General features: G+C 39.9%; 1 protein-coding gene across 10 annotated transcripts in view; it reads left to right on the top strand.

Annotated features, from left to right (window-relative positions):
• The window catches only part of LOC124259212 (inositol 1,4,5-trisphosphate receptor type 3-like), a 177,526-nt gene that overhangs the window by 81,011 nt on the left and 78,911 nt on the right, over nt 1-17,604 (top strand). For 3 of the 10 annotated variants that reach the window (XM_046693312.1, XM_046693319.1, XM_046693318.1), the window contains exon 1: nt 5,678-5,837. The exons of 6 other annotated variants lie outside the window; for them this stretch is intronic. In XM_046693312.1, the coding sequence (XP_046549268.1) occupies nt 5,703-5,837 (135 nt within the window). In that variant the 5' untranslated portion in view covers nt 5,678-5,702. Of the gene's footprint in view, nt 1-5,676; nt 5,838-17,604 lie in introns of those variants that run through there. One more of the 10 variants, XM_046693309.1, reaches the window with a different exon arrangement.

Here is a 17,604-nt window from a genome sequence, read left to right as displayed (position 1 = left end):
TTCGGAAATCGGCATCCGTTTTGAAGGGGTTTCAAGGTCAAATCACTACGCCACGCCTTAATTTAATTGACGCTGCGACACGGAACATCACCATTGAAAGAATGCACGCTGGAGATTACCAACCTTCTGAACAGGTTGAGAGATTGGTCTGAGAGCCAGGAGATCCGACGTCGGGCACTTGGCGTGTATCAATGTTGCCTTCTTCTAAACTGATGCAAAAATTCATTTCCTAAAGTCTATTTGTGAAGGAGTTATACATGTTTGAAAATACAACATTTTCGCAACAGATTTCTGGGTTATGCGTTTCTGTTTTCTAATAGTATATTTGGTTCCATATGGGTATGTTTGGGACAAAGTAACACACAAAAGTGAGTGAGTTTACGCCGCTCTCAGCAATATTCCAGATATTTGGCGGCGGTCTGTAAATAATCGAGTCTGGACCAGACAATCCAGTGATCAACATCATGAGCATCGATCTTCGCAATAATTATTGGGACCCGATGACATGTGTCAACCAAGTCAGCGAGCCTCACCACCCGATCTCATTAATCGCCTCTTACGACAAGCATGGGTTACTGAAGGTTCATTCTAACCCGGACCTTCACGGGTCTAACACACAAGACGTTTCTTCTTTTGTTCAGTATATGTAACTGATTATTACAATGTCTAACTATTGGTATTGCGGTCTTGAATATATTATGGAACAGGTAAATATTACAGAGGAATTCGGTGCTGCTACCATTAAAACGGCGTCCGTGCTGCTGCCATTAAAACAGCGTACGTGCTTCTAGAATACTATCACATATTTTTCCGACCATTTTGGCGGCGACATTACCACGTTACTTTCTAAATATCAGCAGGTTTGAATTCCTTCATATTGTACTGACAATCAACACCAGACAAATGCGCGCCACCTTTACCGTTATTCAGGTGTTTCCAGGACGGGGAGCAGCACCAGCTATATGATTCCTAAAAAAGAACTTCAGGTGCTCTTTTTATGTTTATTTTATCTCATCGTGTATGTAAGAGACTATTTTGATAACAAACAATATTTGTGTTCGTGTGCATACATTTACAACTGAAAAATGTCTTCCAAAAGTCATTTTCATTGTGGGTGTTGCCCTTGAACTTTCAATAAACATGTGTGTTTCAATTAACCATCATCATAAGGCCATGGGTTCTCAGGGAAAGAACACAAATCGTTATAATACAAGATTCCCCCAGATTTGTACAGGTTAATTTAAAACATTAAACTGCCACCACTTTATTTTACAACGAACACGGTTCTAAAACATTGTTTCTTTAGTTACTTGACTTGCACACAGCGGATGTTAATCAGAATGAACACAATGGTTCAGTGAAATCAAGAATGCGCCATCGTGTCCCTGCTGTTGTCCGTCAATGTCTGATTTGTCTACAGGTTGCTGTCGCGTGGATGGAGCTCTGCTGCGCAACATACACTTACTTAATTGACATTACGGGAGTAGAAGGTGATACCTCTAAAAAAAGGATATGCTTTTCGCAACACCTAAAATATTCTGATTGTTAGTGGTCCCGATCCACAAAGCATTCGTAACGTTACGACGTGTCGTAAGTCTATAGTTTATCACAGGTTTATCATTTTCAGTGACCGGGGTCCCGATCGACAGAGCATTCATAACGTTACGACCTGCCGTAAGTCTATAGTTTATCACAGGTTTATCATTTTCAGTGATCCGGGTCCCGATCCACAAAGCATTCGTAACGTTACGACGTGTCGTAAGTCTATAATTTATCACAGGCTTATCATTTTCAGTGACCGGGGTCCCGATCGACAGAGCATTCATAACGTTACGACCTGTCGTAAGTCTATAGTTTATCAAAGGTTTATCATTTTCAGTGACCGGGGTCCCGATCGACAGAGCATTCATAACGTTACGACGTGTCGTAAGTCTATAATTTATCACAGGCTTATCATTTTCAGTGACCGAATGAATGACAGAGCGCTACGAACGCTTAGTGGATCAGGACCCAGTTCATGTAATTTTCAATGCAGTATTATTTTTATACTCTGTGGAATCGGAAGATAATCGAGAAGCGATACCATTAACTGTTGACGTTTAACTATATTTAATGCGTCTTCATATAGTTTGCAAGAATGCATAGTACGGTCTTCTATTAAATATTTTAATGGTAGATTTGTGGTTTTAAGTAAGGCTGACTTACATTAACTACATAATGATTTCTCCTTTACATTATACCTGCTACCTGTAGTTTATCTGACGAGACAGACAGACATGTAACCTGGTTTTGAACCAGCATGTCAGTGCATGTATGTGTCCCTTGTTGATATATGGCATGCAGGCGAGATTAGAGAAGGTGAAAACTGTTTTACCAACAGACTCCAGTCTCTCTTTTTATCCTTCTCCCTGAGACGTAACAGACGTTTCGGTCATATGTACTGTACGAATATGCGCTATCAAGTAACTTGATGTTTAAAGTCAACAATTAGATTCCGCAGGTAATACAATTTAATACCTTCATCTCTCAGACAGGGTTTAATTTTATTTATTTAAAATAAGATTTGACAGTGAATGCCAATAAATATAATGTATAAATACTTAAGTAAAATATCCCTGAAATACATTGAGAAGAGATGACCATACATGTAAAGGGGGGCATATTATGGATGTCAACTTAATCAGCTAAAGCAGTAAGCCTATAACAATAATGTCGTGTTACTCATAATACAGAAGACATCCACAAATATATCGAACACACACACATGCTCTCTCACACACACACACATGCTCTCACTCACACACACACATGCTCTCACTCTCACACACACACGCACGCACGCACGCACGCACGCGCGCGCCTCTTTAAGTGCACAAGGTACTAGATAAATGGAATTCAGTGAAATGCTTGCATCAGGTGTATGGATTAAGTGACAATACTTGCAAAAATGATCAATTGAATCGCGTTTATACACTGGCATGACTCGCTAGCGTCAGTATCCATATATAACTGGTTCATGCAAACATACTCATTAACTGGACATGAAGCAACTGGGTGTTTCCTCGTCAGCAAAATGCATCCATTTCCTCTATTCGGATTTACACCAAGTGTATTGATTATCTCAGTCAATATCGAAAGTGGAGCATGAGAAAGATATACAGACAGTCATATGTATTGTCACAGATATAGCCCTTTACACAAACTCATGTCAATTTCATTAGTACAAAAAGTGCATACCTGATCAAACAAACATTTGTGTTTTCTTTATGCGGGCCCCTTGAAAGATTACAAAACGCTGCATTGGAAGTTGTAGACGAGAATCATGTCTTTTTTTATTGTTTATTACGAATGTTGGCGAGAAAAATATTTGGTACAACTTCGAAAAGTATATAAAGGTCCACTAACTTTAGAATCTATTTTCAAATCAAGAAACAGTCAGGTAATATATTTCACTGCTTTATTTCTGCATAATGTATTCCAAACAAGAGCTGGATCCATATGACCACTGTACATCGATTTATACAACTGTATAACTGTATTATAGGCCACTAGGCCGATATTACGCAAATAAACTGTCTGTCTGTCTGTCTGTCAAAAAACGCTGTATGAAAGACATTTCTACATTTGACCCACCAGTGACACAAATGAGAGCCGATGCAGCTACCTTGTTGTTTATTGTACCATATGTTCCAGCATATTTCAGGTGAACAATTAACTTGCCTTTGCATGTGTTTATGAATCGTGTCATCGGGGGGGCAGGATATGTCCACCGTTTAGGTGTACAATCACTATAGTGATTCATTAACACATTCTCATGGCAATGTCGGGAAAGAACAATTCATTCACCTTTGGCAGATATGTCTTACTAATATGGAACAGTTTTATAGCGCGCAAGATAATTCCACAATGTGGAAATCTTACGAAAACAGATTTGAGATTCAGAATAGCTGAAAGCGCAAAACGAAGATGAAGCTTGCAGATATAGTAAATGTATAGAACATGTAATTTCATACATTTATACAACAAATATTTCCTGTTTTAGTTAACTCTAGACGTATATATGTATGTTTAAATGTCTTCATGAAGTGCGATTATCTAACAGAAAATATAAACCTAGCTGATGGACTAATTTGAAAGTGCTTACCTTGTAACTCCTGTAATAGAATTGTAACTGATTCGTATCTAGGCCCTCCTTGAATGGTTGTTTCGTCTGCTAGACAGATTCATTAGTCCGATGGACAATGCATTCATAAATATTTATACACGTTAAATGTATTCCATATCAAATGTTTCATAACGAGACGTAACCGTATCTAAAATAACATTTATCCATTAGAATTATGAGCTAGTATTAATTATCAATTATATCTTGTCAGCTACGGCGCGAGTTTCTATCACCCAATGTAAACATAATATTGACAGTATTAAAACCCAGTGTTTATGTGAAATCTCTCGGGATCGGCATGTGTAGCGCGGTTGTTATGTATTTGTGACGTTCCTTTAATTGTTCCAAAACGAAAACAGGTTCAAAACGAATTTCGTTTGCATGAACATGTGCGCACATCAATCATATGTGTCTAAATTTAGATCCTCTCAAGATATAAGGAAACCAATATCGCCTAAGCATTTCTCCATTTGTACCATTAAATCTGCAGTGACTGGATTTTGATTGACTCTGATACACAGAAGTCTCGGCAAACACATCGATACATCGGTCGATATTTACATATTGATGGTTATAATGCGTTATGAAAAACGCCATTCTGGACTTGGCAATGACACGGCAAGATGAACAAAGGTTGTACTTCAGCGAACAATATCAGCTTTTGTCGCTCTCTGAGAACGTTTCACACGAATTCTACCTTTAGCTTTGAACGTGTGGGACACATGTGGGAGGTGTACAAGTCGATGAATGTCAAGTGGAGTTTCTGGTCTATAAAAAGTGTTCGTCAAGGCTTCAGCGCACTCTACCATGCGTGTAACTAAATGCTGTAATGGACTGATGAACCGTGCAACTGGTTTCATTTAAAGAAGACCTACACGTAGTTGCGCTGAATAATTTTGTCAACATGTGATTGGAAATCGTACAACCTCTGGCCACACCTGAAACATGCATGGTTATGCATTCAGATTAAACAAGGCGGAGTTGTATGCATTATAATTCAAATTTGAGTTGTGCATTTTACAAAGTAGTTTTACCTGTTCTAGATGTATAACTGGTGCTGATTTATCGATTAGTATCGCCTTGGGAGAGATGACAAAGGTGCTCACGGGCACCGAGGATAAACGTCAATAGAAAGTGTTCTGTGTAAATACACATAGAGCCTTTTCATTAAACCACATTTGCTTAAAACTAAAGTTAATGTGCAGTCGGGTGGAACGTTTAGATCATATTTCGCATCGTTGGAATTGGTATTTCTGCAAGGAACCCACTTGTTTTAGTTGGTTAAATAGTTTATGTAATCAGCATTGCGTTTCTAACTTGATGATATACATTTCCCACACTTTGAAGTCATACGCATCACGACAGTGGAATGAGCGACACAGGAGGATTACCCCAGCTCATGAGTTGAAGGATGTACACAAGATTGACAAACTGATAACGCAATTAACGGGTGTTTAATCTGGAACAGTGTTTTGAATAGAAGTTTTGACTCCTACCACTGATGTGTATTTGAACGTTGGGAACGTTGACAGTTACCATGCGCGGACGACGATCTCGGGTCAGAAAGCGATATGCGCTTAACCACAACAGAACTGAAAAGAAGATTCTAGGACGATACACTGAAGCAGACCGACGTAATCAGTCGGAGTACGGTGGACATAGAGATCCCTGGGTAGGTACTGGTTTACTGAGGATTGTTGGCAATGTCGTAACATGTTGCATAAGGACACATGTTGTGGCTGTCTGGAGACAGTAGTTACCGTCGGTGTAGGCAATGGCCTATATGTTGTTACAGTTGACGTGTCGTTACACTTCTCGATGTGAGCTTTAAAAATGTTTCATGTATATTGTTAATTTAGAGGATAGTTTCTTCTTAGCAACATTAGAATGTTAGCAAATGTCTGTGCTGCTAAGATATACGTATTCAGATAACGGGACACAAGGGTGCGTGCACAGACGGTATTATAGTTGGCAAGGGGGTTAAAGGCTCGGAGTTCGCCTTTGGGGCAGGATACGCTCACCCTTTCGCAAACACCTGGTATCATCACTATTTGATAGTTATTCATAAATATATGCTCTTGATGAAGTCGTGATTCTGTGAGTTTGTTTATAAATGTGGAAAGGATCTTTTAGCTCTTATTATATAAGTAAGGTGTGTGTTTTGTATTCAGGTGGCTTTGCGTCTGTACTTGGAGCAATAATATACCCTGTAACACATGTTATATTGGGATTACACTTTCTCTGTAAAGTACGGATTCTAGTACTAGTGTTGGGTTTAGTGGAAGCAGCGACGGCTGAGTGGGTTAGACGGCTGACCTTGTGTGCGATTAGATGCCTGACTCTGATAGTGTGGGTTCGAATCCCGGATGGGACTCAACCCAACAAAAGTATTAGGATCTGTACTTTACTGAGAAAGTGTAATCCCAAATATAACATGTGTTAGATTTGGCCACTTTCTAAATGGCACTGTGTATCAATATTATACCCTTTCAACAATTTCCACAAGGTTTCCATATTAACGGGATCCCATCTTTTAAGCATCTTCTTGTGTTCTGCAGTACATTATCATTGAATTTTTCAGAATTTTGATACAAAAAGTCACAAGCAGATTCTCCTCACCATTCGCTATAAACATCAATCTATATTGAGAAAAACTACTCACACGGTAATCACAGTATTGATGAATAGTGTATATGTGCAATGCATGACTTGATCTATATGCCATTCAAATTAATATTTCAACTGAGAGTAAAATCCATAGGATTTCGTTAATTGTTGAAAGCTACATAGGAGGTGGGGGCAGTGATATAACGATTTATTGGGAACATGGTTACGCTTTCGTCTGTGCATGCACAAGAGTGGTGTACGTGTATACTGGGTTAAAGTTCTTTGTCATTTCTCATCGCTTAACTTCATTCAATTGAAAACAGCTTGAGGAGTTTTATTCATTAGGCCATGGGGGTGCTGGCACTCACTTTACGCTTAAAGATGTAAACCGGAAGCTGTAGTGGTCGAAGTATCGGCAGTATCTATATTTCACATTTATGACAAGGCGAGGATATGATGGGAGTTGTTTTGTTGTTTTTTTAAGTCATGGGAATGATGATAAATCGAAGAGTGTTTAGTACAATCATCATGTTTATGGCTTCGTTTTATTAACGCCTTAAAGAGCTGAACTTTGGTATTAACCATAATTTGTTTCAATCAGTTTGAAGGGCGACTAGCGAAGCATAACAGGCAAAGAGGGAAGTACATCGGAAGTCATGATCATTGTTGTCGGCGATGCGGCAAACCTTTGGTTTCCAAATCTCTGCTCGGCCTTGAATGCTGTAACTTTGATCATAAAACGTTTACGCGGATGTATTTTTACGCTTTTAAGTAATGCGCATTGTACCCCAAAGATGTGAAATATAAACACCAAAGGCTGGAGCTGCAGAATATTCTCGACGTGAAAGGAAAGTTGACGATTGGAAAGTTCTATCTCTTATTATTGTCATACGTGTATTGTCATTGTTGTGAACGGTGTTTTGAAACTCAGTGGGTAATCTCAATATGAAACAGATGAGGTGTTCTCTCAATGGACCCCTGTATGTCTTTATAACGAATGATATCAGTACACCTTGAAAGTTCAAGTCTTTGACCAAATAACTTTGTTTTGACTTTGAGAATCAACATTGTTTCACATACTGTGATTATGAATAAAGTCCTTAAGGTCAATCGTTGAGACAGGGAGTAAGTGGTGCTGAAGGGTACATCTATGTATTGTCAGGATTGTTACCCAAGTCTGTTTCCTCTCAGTATGTGAATTCTGCCAATGACGACCTCCCTAACCCACTCTGGAAGACACTCAACAGGTTTCTCATCTCTTTTGTTCATTTTCCCATACGTTTCGTAAGCATCTATAGTGATTTTAAAGTTGTGTTTCAAACTGGTAGGATGCTGGCAGCTCGGTGTACAACACCATGGTTGAGGTGGCGGTGGGATGGTGTGGTGGTAGCGTTTCTTTCCTGCAGTACGGGTTCTAATCCTCTCGCTGTGTGAAATACTTTCACCTAGAAAGTAAGCAAAAAACGGTCTCACTCACTCAGACGTGATCCAAATGTTTGGGTATTTTTAACGATCCTATTTCATGTAAGTGGTGTTGGCAAAGGACGACCCTTCATGTACTTTGACATAATCAAATTATTGTTGCATTCAATAGTTGTATATATTTTATAATATTCCGTAAATTTTATTCGGAAAAATGCAGTGTCAGTAAAAATAAACGGCACTGAGAAAATCCCTTTCATATCGCGTAGATATTTGCAAGAGTTGATACTTAGTTACATATGTTATGGAGAATTACCTTCTGGTTTGCCATCTTACCTGTTGACTGTCACTCGTTTCCATGAACCATGTTGCTGTTTTCCTTTGGCCCAGCACTGCTTGTAATGCAAATGCCCTCTATCAGGGAAGTCTAGATTTTCTAGGTTAAATGATGCTGTACTTCAAACGTCAACACTATGGTGTCTCTGAACCATGCACACTTTGATGTACAAACAGCACGTAGACATGATGACTATACCGCATCAACAGAGACACACTCCTTCTGACACAGATATCCCTGATAGTGCACGAGGTCAATACGTTATGACATTGACATGTAAGTGTCTACCTTAACTAGCGCACCCTATTGTGTATACAGCCTGTGTAATTCCGTGTATATTCCGGTATGTGCTTCACTCTCTCTGTACACTTTGCAGACTAGCATCTCTAGGACGTTCAGACCGTGAGTTCGAATCTCGAAATTCGCCCACTCACTAAATGTCATTTGAGGATATATAACCGCTTCTGGGCACTTATAGGAACAACACACGGCCTGCACATGCACTTCCGTTACACGTATGAATTATCCTCGAACCATACGTTTGACAATATCGATAGATAAAGAAACATTTTTCATGTGAAAAAGGATAGTTGTGAAAATACAACAGAGAACAGGTAAGCACCCCAATTCCACATCACAATTTAAAACTGCTAAAAGATACGACGGTCGTATGTTCTTCACCGAAATATCAGAATGCCATATGACATTAGTTAGGACGAAGTTACTTTTTACAAGTACTGTACTTTAGCAAGGACGAAAAGACATTTACAAATGCTGTGTAATAACTATGTTAATTATGCGCTCTTGCTTGGCACATGGAAACCATTACACAAGCTCACGGTGGGCAATATATAGACGTTTCTGTGTGTAGGAGGGCACTTGGGTCCTATCACGCTCTGGTTTGGTTACTCTGATCTCTATATAGGTGAATATTATAGTTAACACGTGTTAAGGTGGGTTGAGTACCGACACTGCATCTGGATTGCGTGAAGGCTACAACAAAGTTGTCCCCGTATATTGTTACTTACCACACAAATGTGCATATGTTACAAAACGGTGGGCCTGGTGTTTCTGTACCAGGATATACAGCGACGTTGGGGGATGGTCGATAAATGTATTTATCATATGTGGCTTGTGTTATCAATGCGGTAAATAAATCTGATAACTTATATATTATCCGATAAATATGTACCTGAGGTCACCCAACAGGAACTATTTTCAAGCTCCATATATCAATACGATGACTTCTTCCTCAATAAAGTACTGACGTGGTATCATTATCCAATAAATATGTACCGGCGGTCGCTCAGCGGGGACTACTTTGATGTAAACGCCTTCTTTCTCAGTGGACTTCTGACTTATATCGTTAATATGCTGAGATGGAGTTTAGTCATGTCGTCAAAATGGTTTATGGTAATTTGGCGTTATATAATATATTGGGCGGTTCACTGAAAAATTGTTTCCATAATTTCGTCTCAAAAGCTCCTGTAAAACTACATCTTGAACCAGTTAATAAAGAATGACATCATCTGATGAGGATATTATTACCCTATTGGGTTTCCGTATTGTAAATACCTTACATTTGTCGAAAGGAAAGTACACTGTTGCAAATATGATTTGACCAAAACGATTAAGAGCGTCATTAATCCCTGGTAGGAAAACAGACGCTGAAACACAACACACGCGTTTAGTCCAGAACACAGGTTGAGATGTGGTAGAAATACATCACCATCGCCCTTAGTTTCTTTTAGGTCACCGTCAAACACGACCGTACGTATCCCCTTGCCGTTTACATTAGGAGCAGAACATGATTATATACACAAGATTGTATTAATTAGTAGAATTTCTATTCTAATGTATGGTATATTTTTCTGAAACACACTCAGCTAGTAATGTCCCCATGTGGGGTGTACGGTGGCATGTACCCAGTCTGGGATTTATGTGGATCCATTACATATGCAGTGAGTCTGAACATGACTTTATATATAACAGGAACCGGGGTTAGTACAGCAGTTGGCCTTCTATAGATTCCAGTCGGCGTGTAAGTGGGCCATAATAAATGCAGATCAACCGATACTTTATGATTAATACATACAGGTGTTGTTTTATAGTGGACATGACTGTCGTGGTGGGATTTAACAGAACAGCTGCTGAATGTTATGGTTGAAGGTAGGCGATTTGTGTTGTGCTTTAATTGAGCCATATGTGGGCAAACAGATACGAGTATAGATGCCATTAACAGTAAACCATGTGAGCTGGATCTAACAACTACAAGATGCTTTTATCTTTCTATCAGTGAATATTACTACCTGGAGCTATTAAAATATAGTGTAACCCACCGTAATGTAATGATCCTAAGATGTATGTGATTGTACAGGAAATCCGCTTGTTCGAACAACGGATCACACGATATTTTGTTGATCTCGCCGTTAACGAGCTTTCTGTGAAATTCTCTTATTGACGGTAGCAGAAAACAAGTTTTACACAAACAGTTGCTGCACGTGAAGCCAGTCATTGGATATGATAATATTTTATGGGTGGATTTTGAAGTGGTTGCTGTAATAGGTACGTTTCAACTACAGAAGTGTATTGGTGTAATATTATATCTCGTACGTCAAAGGTTAGAGTCAGACTGTCCATGGCCAGTTTGCCATATAAATGATTCGATAAGCTTTAAAGACAACGGTGCCATTCTAAGGCTGCTGAACCGCTTCAGTGGTATAGTAGATAGAGTAGCTGCCGGACAGCGGAAGCTCGATGGTTCGATCCCCTGGGTCGGGTCATGCCAAAACGTACTGCTTGTAACCTGCTTGTTTTTAAGGGGATAAAAGAAGGACACATCACATCACATCACCTCACCTCTGGTATCTTCTCTTTTCACCTCACCTCTCTTCTCCTCTGGTCCTTCTCATCATCTCACCTCACCCCTTACACCTCTCCTCTTCTCTCCAATAACCTACCTCACTTCACTTCACCTCACCTCACTCCTTACACCTCTCCTCTTCTCTCCAATCACCTACCTCACTTCACTTCACCTCACCTCACCTCACCCCTTACACCTCTCCTCTTCTCTCCAATCACCTACCTCACTTCACTTCACCTCACCTCACCTCACCTCACCCCATACATGTCCATACAGGGGTGTTGCAATAATGTTGTATGTGGGCGTTTCTGTTGTATATTATCCACACAACAACACAGCTTATCTTCATGATGTGTATTACGCTTCAAGATATTGCATGGTTCATCACATGTGCTTGAACAAGTAAACAAAGGCGTTCTGTTATGTTCCCCGTGTTGTGATCAACACAGAAAGAAAGTATTGTATGACGCGAAAAAGCAACAATTATGTTCTCGTTACTGAAACTACCTTGATGTTTTTGGTCATCATCTTCTCAAGAAATACTTGATCTTTAAAGTATTCTAAACCCCACGTGTTATATCGCTGATCTAGTACATATGCTTATGTCTGAATATACAAACAGCAAGCGGGGTTTTTGTCATAGGTAACGCCGTCCAGTCAGCGAACGGTGATAATGTAGCCGTTGAAGAAGAAGCAGTAAAATCCCCAATGACACAGAAATCACAGATACATCACGAAAATATCCTCTTCTTTGCGGTGGTCGGGGAACCGTGTTCGTGCTAGCAGCATCCATCTGTGTCTTGCTAAAGTATAAGTATTGCCGTGGATGTAAAATCAAAACGTTAACGCTAGAGAGTCATTAGTCTCGAGTCCCTGCCGAAATGTGAGCAAAAGAAGTATGAAAATTATATGAATTTATCACTGAAAGTCAGTGATGACAACAGGTATTAATGGTCGGTATATCCTGATACTTGGAACGAAACACAGTGAATTGAGAACAGTAATGCGTTTCTGTCCTCAATACCTAGCACATACTGGAGTTGGCCCTTCCAGGTGTTTGGTGACCCATTAGTCTAAGACAGCGTACAGAGTACAGCCCCTTAGCTGGATCCGGAAATGGTGGTTAAGAAATTCCGATTCTCTCCAGTTACTAAATATGATCTGTCAGCACCATACCTACACTGAGGGGACCCACCAAAGGGCGTCTTATACCTATCGGATTTCCTTCTATAGTATGCTTAATTATCACTGATTTTCAGAAGTCTATTCATGTAATTTCCACAGCTGTTTTACCTTTGCACCAAACTATTCAATATAGCTCCAATATCTTGAGACTTACACTCCTCATCACATTATTTCGGCAATATTACATCGTAATGATATAAGACCTACAAGTGATCGAACCCGGATCTCTGTAATTTCAAGCTAATACATCGACAACCCGGCTACCCTTCATACCTTAATGGGAAGGAACCGGTTCAGCAAGATGTCCCTGTTGTGACCGGTGAAGCAGATGTGTGTGATTACGAGATAATCAGTAGGTTGATAACCGCCTGCCAGGATGGTAATGACACCATCTACATGTATTATTATCCTCACCTATCTCGGGCAGTGTTAACTGCACGAGGAATTTGTTTTGTGGTGCGTTAGTTCATGTTGTTCTCTGTGCCAATTACTGAAGAAACGCTGATGCATGCTGAACGTACCTCGTTGTTTGTGGATGTCCCAATTTCACACAACACCCTTTCATGTTGAGATGGTGATGACACTGTTATTTGTTTGTAGTTATTGCACTGAGAGGGATGTAATATGTAGGAACATACTCAGTGATATAGCGAGCGTGAATGAGCAAAAGGATGGGTGAGTGAGTGAGTGACTGACTGAGTTTGGTTTTACGCCGCTTTTAGCAATATTCCAGCAACATCACGGCGGAGGACACCAGAAATGGGCCTCACACATTTTACCCATGTGGGGATTCGAACCCGGGTCTTCGGCGTGACGAGCCAACGCTTTAACCATTAGGCTACCCCACCGCCCCTAGGTGAGTGAGTGATTGAGTGAGAGTGAGTGAGTGGAGTGAGTGAGTGAGTGAGTGAGTGAGTGAGTGAGTGCTTACGATCGGGAGGGTAAGTGCAATCAGAACTGAATGACATCGGGAGTGAATGAGTGAATGTCCACTTACGTTAAATCGACGAACCAAAGTCAACAATCATTGTCAATCTGAAATCCTGCTTCATTGGAGAACAACAAGGACTCTTATTTAATACGTGTAATAATGCCGACAATTTGAAGCACAGTGCACATGTGAAGTACATAATTACACACATATGGATGCACGTGATATGCCGCAAGATTCGCTGCTGCTGAAAAGCTTACATTGTCACCGTATCATTGGGTAGAAATCTCCGTTGGTTTGGTACATTAATATAGTATGAGAAGGTGAATCCTTACGACCAAGATCTGATAACGAGAAGACACATCTCCTTGGTCTCATTTGTGCACATGCATGCATCGTTGGTGCATCAATGTGCAGGGGCATGCACTCATTGGCACGATCAGATTCATATGTGCACATCGTGCATGTAAATCTATATCGTTTAGCGACTTGTTATCTAACTGTTGCACCGCTCGGCAATGCACCATGAATTCTTATTTTTAATAAAATAATGTCTTTGTACCGTGGAGACCAATTCTGCCACGTGACATATCAGAGTAGTTTGGGTGCTGGGAAAACACAACTAATTTTATTCATGTTTTCGTACTGTTTCCTTTTTCTTAAAGGGGTGGCTCTTTTTTAATTAAGACAGGGATGGTTTGTACTTCGCGGAGAGGTTCGTAATTGATGTGTAATAAACTGTAACGGTTCAATGACAAAATATGACGAATGCCCTTGTTTTCAGAATTGCTGTAATTCAAGTCACGTTCCCGCTTTTTATGATTCCCATGATCTCCGTACAATTACGCCAATTACTGAGGCGCACTGCAGCACCGTGTATGCTGTAATGCACTTCACACGTGAAAGGCTTATCTGCTTTAGATAACATGCTTTATGTTTCTGCACGTTAGATTCTCACAGATTTTCAGTGATCCATACAAAAACTTTCACCGCTATTGTGCCGCGTCTGTTTCACCGGATAATCGATTATTCACAGGCCAACGTCTTATGTTGACGTGACAATCTACGGCGGTATCACACCGAATGTTACACGTAAATTATCGGAATGATGTGAATTTTTGTCAATTACGCTGTGTATATTGTTTACTGCGCTACTAAGTGGACGACGTTTGTTTAGGCGGACGTTTGCGGGAGGTTTTTACAAGATTGAAAAGGAGAAAATGGATGTCTATTGTTTGAAATAGTGCATTTCGGAACAGACACCAGTCTAAATGTCTAGAATCAACATCGGGTAAAGACTTTGTTGATGTAAAGTGTTTAGAATAACATTAAGGGCTCGTTGGTGTACTTAAGTCAAATCAGGTACCAGGATACGGTCATTTGAAAATGGGGTAGTGGGGTAGTCTAGTGGTTAAAGCGTTCGTTCGTCATGCCGAACCCCGGGTTCGAGTCCCCACATGAGTTCAATGTGTGAAGCCCATTTCTGGTGTCCCCCGCAGTGATATTGCTGGAATATTGCTAAAAGCGGCGTAGAATCATACTCACCCACTCACTCATTTGAAAAGGGTTAAGACTGTTGATTTTACGGTCAGTATGTGGACGTGACTGTAACGTCAGTGACCTGTATAGCTATTATGCACGTGACATGTATTAAACAAACTTGCTTGTCTTTGCTACGGAATAATGTTGAATTATTGATCGATTAAAGACAAGCGGTAGTAAAACACATCACGAGTGATAAATTAAAACGGTTTTTGAATTATTAATACCAGATTAAAAGCAGTTGAATAGGGTTGAACTGCAGAATTAAAAAATGTACAAAGAAATATTTTCAAAGGTAATAGAAGTAAGAAAAATTACCTTTAGCTGAAAAGAAGTATTATGGTTGAATATATTATGCAATAAAGGAAGAAGGTGATGAACAGATTATTGATTGATTATTCACTGATTGGTACAGTTCAATAACGACACTACATTCATCGTGAGGTGATTTAGGCACCTGACAATAAATATAATAAATAATACACGCATACGCTTTCACCAGGAACGCATGCCTAGAATGTCGGTTAGTATTAACACAGCCTGTGTCACCGATATTCTGCTAGCCTCTGGGAACAGCACGGCCGAACAGTTAGTATTGTCGGCGGCTTTCAATACGTGTCTGGGTTGTCTTTTCATAAAATAAAGTAAATATTGATAATTTTATCTGTTTACAGTGTGGTTTTACTTGTTCGTGAAGCTGCATCCGTTGGACGCTGAGAGTGGAATCAATTACAGTTCAATATGACATGTTCATATACTTAATATCGCATATGGTATAGTTTACACTGAAGTGGCAGATTCGAAGGGAGGCAACCCTGTCATTTCCTCCCTAATATACTTGTGTTACTGCTATTTTCTCACCTTGTCAGCAGGCAAACACGTGGCAGGTAATTTATGTGAATCGTGAAGATAATACGTTTCAGATATTCAGCCGAATAACCTGAAAAGAACACGAGAACGTATAGTCTAAGTCAAAATAGTGAACTGCATTGGATGTCATGTTTGTCAATAATGCATACAATTTAGCTCGTTGGCGGAGTGCAGTGTGAGTGAGTTGAGTTTTACGCCGCACTCAGCAATATGGGTACAATGTGTGAAGCCCATTTCTGGTGTCCCCCGCCATGATATTGCTGGAATATTGCTAAAAGTGGCGTAAAACCATACTCACTCACACGCTGATATTGTTAATTCCGTTCCTACTCGAACTGCGCCCAGCTGACTGTACGTGGAATAAGCCAAGTCCATTCACTGGCTATTGGCCATCAGAGGTGATCAATACTGGATGATAATAGCGTTTGGAATTACTGAATCGTTTGTATTTGTCGTCACATCCAAAAATATTACTGATATTTGCCGCATGTAAATAGCAGTGGGTCAGAGGAATCAGATGCTGAAGCCATCAGCACCATGCGGGGATTGGTTGGCACGTCAGCGTTCAGACATTGTGACCACCCGATAACCATAATAGTCCTTTCTCTCAAAATATACAGGTACTGGGACTTGTTTATAACGATACTGTCACGTTTTGTTTTTAAACAGATATTTCTCGTTTTTGGAATTATTGTACCGATAAATATCGATATGTATAATGGGTACATATATATTCTCAGAGGTAAGGTCACGTCTGAAGATGTTCCTGTTTTTCATCACATTTAAAAAATGTATGGGTCGGGCGGGCGGATTTACTTTTTACATTTTATTTTATTTTTTGTCCAAAACCCCTAGATTTCTGTCGAAAGTTCCACCTTTTCTCCGATCCATTCACATTTTGAAAGTCACAAAAATTCTAAGGATCGGGTTGAATTTTTGGGTAATGAGAAACAAGAACATTTTTATACATAGCCTAATAATAGTTTGCAGTACGTTGAGGGTAACACCGTGTCAGACTGTGTTGACATTACAGGTTGAAGAATGTTATCAACCGCCTGATTTTCTCAAAATGCGTACATAAATTATCGCGTGCTTGCAAGCGGGTTAACTTGTCACATTAAACTTTTCCGTCTCCTCGCGGTACGGGGCGAAATAGTTTCGTCACATTTGCAGTGACCTGAGTTGCCAACAGTCGAACTTGTGTTCCGTGCTGTCTCTTTATAACGCCACACAACAACGGGAGGCTTTCAAGCCTCAGTCCATTCTTCAAAGAAACTAAATGTTTTATGATGTTGAAACGAGTTGTCTCGGTTGTTTAATTTTATTGCTTTCTAATGTGTGAATGTTAACACAGGGCGGTGTAGCTGGTAATTGGATGCGTTTTACAAGGAAGTTATTCGTTGTATTAATCGCGGTTGGTTTAATCGGCAAAAATGCTTGATGAAAGTATACGCATGGAAAAAAGGATCGCAACACCCCATCGTTTTATTGCAACAAACTGTTACCATTAACCATAGGACAGGTTCTTATCCAAATCTCAATTTTACCTTCTATCTGGATAATTTTACCCAGAGAAATCTAAAAGCAAAAAGAACAAAACAGGTAGTGTTTTCATGGCGAATAGTTGACTCATTTAACAGTGGTGATAACTCTGAACGCATAAGTGTGGCCATTTTAAGATT

The sequence above is a fragment of the Haliotis rubra genome, unplaced genomic scaffold (genome assembly GCF_003918875.1).
Source record: "Haliotis rubra isolate DU_JTF1 unplaced genomic scaffold, ASM391887v1 Scf713, whole genome shotgun sequence".
NCBI classification, from domain to species: domain Eukaryota; kingdom Metazoa; phylum Mollusca; class Gastropoda; order Lepetellida; family Haliotidae; genus Haliotis; species Haliotis rubra.
This window is presented reverse-complemented; position numbering and strand designations above follow the sequence as displayed.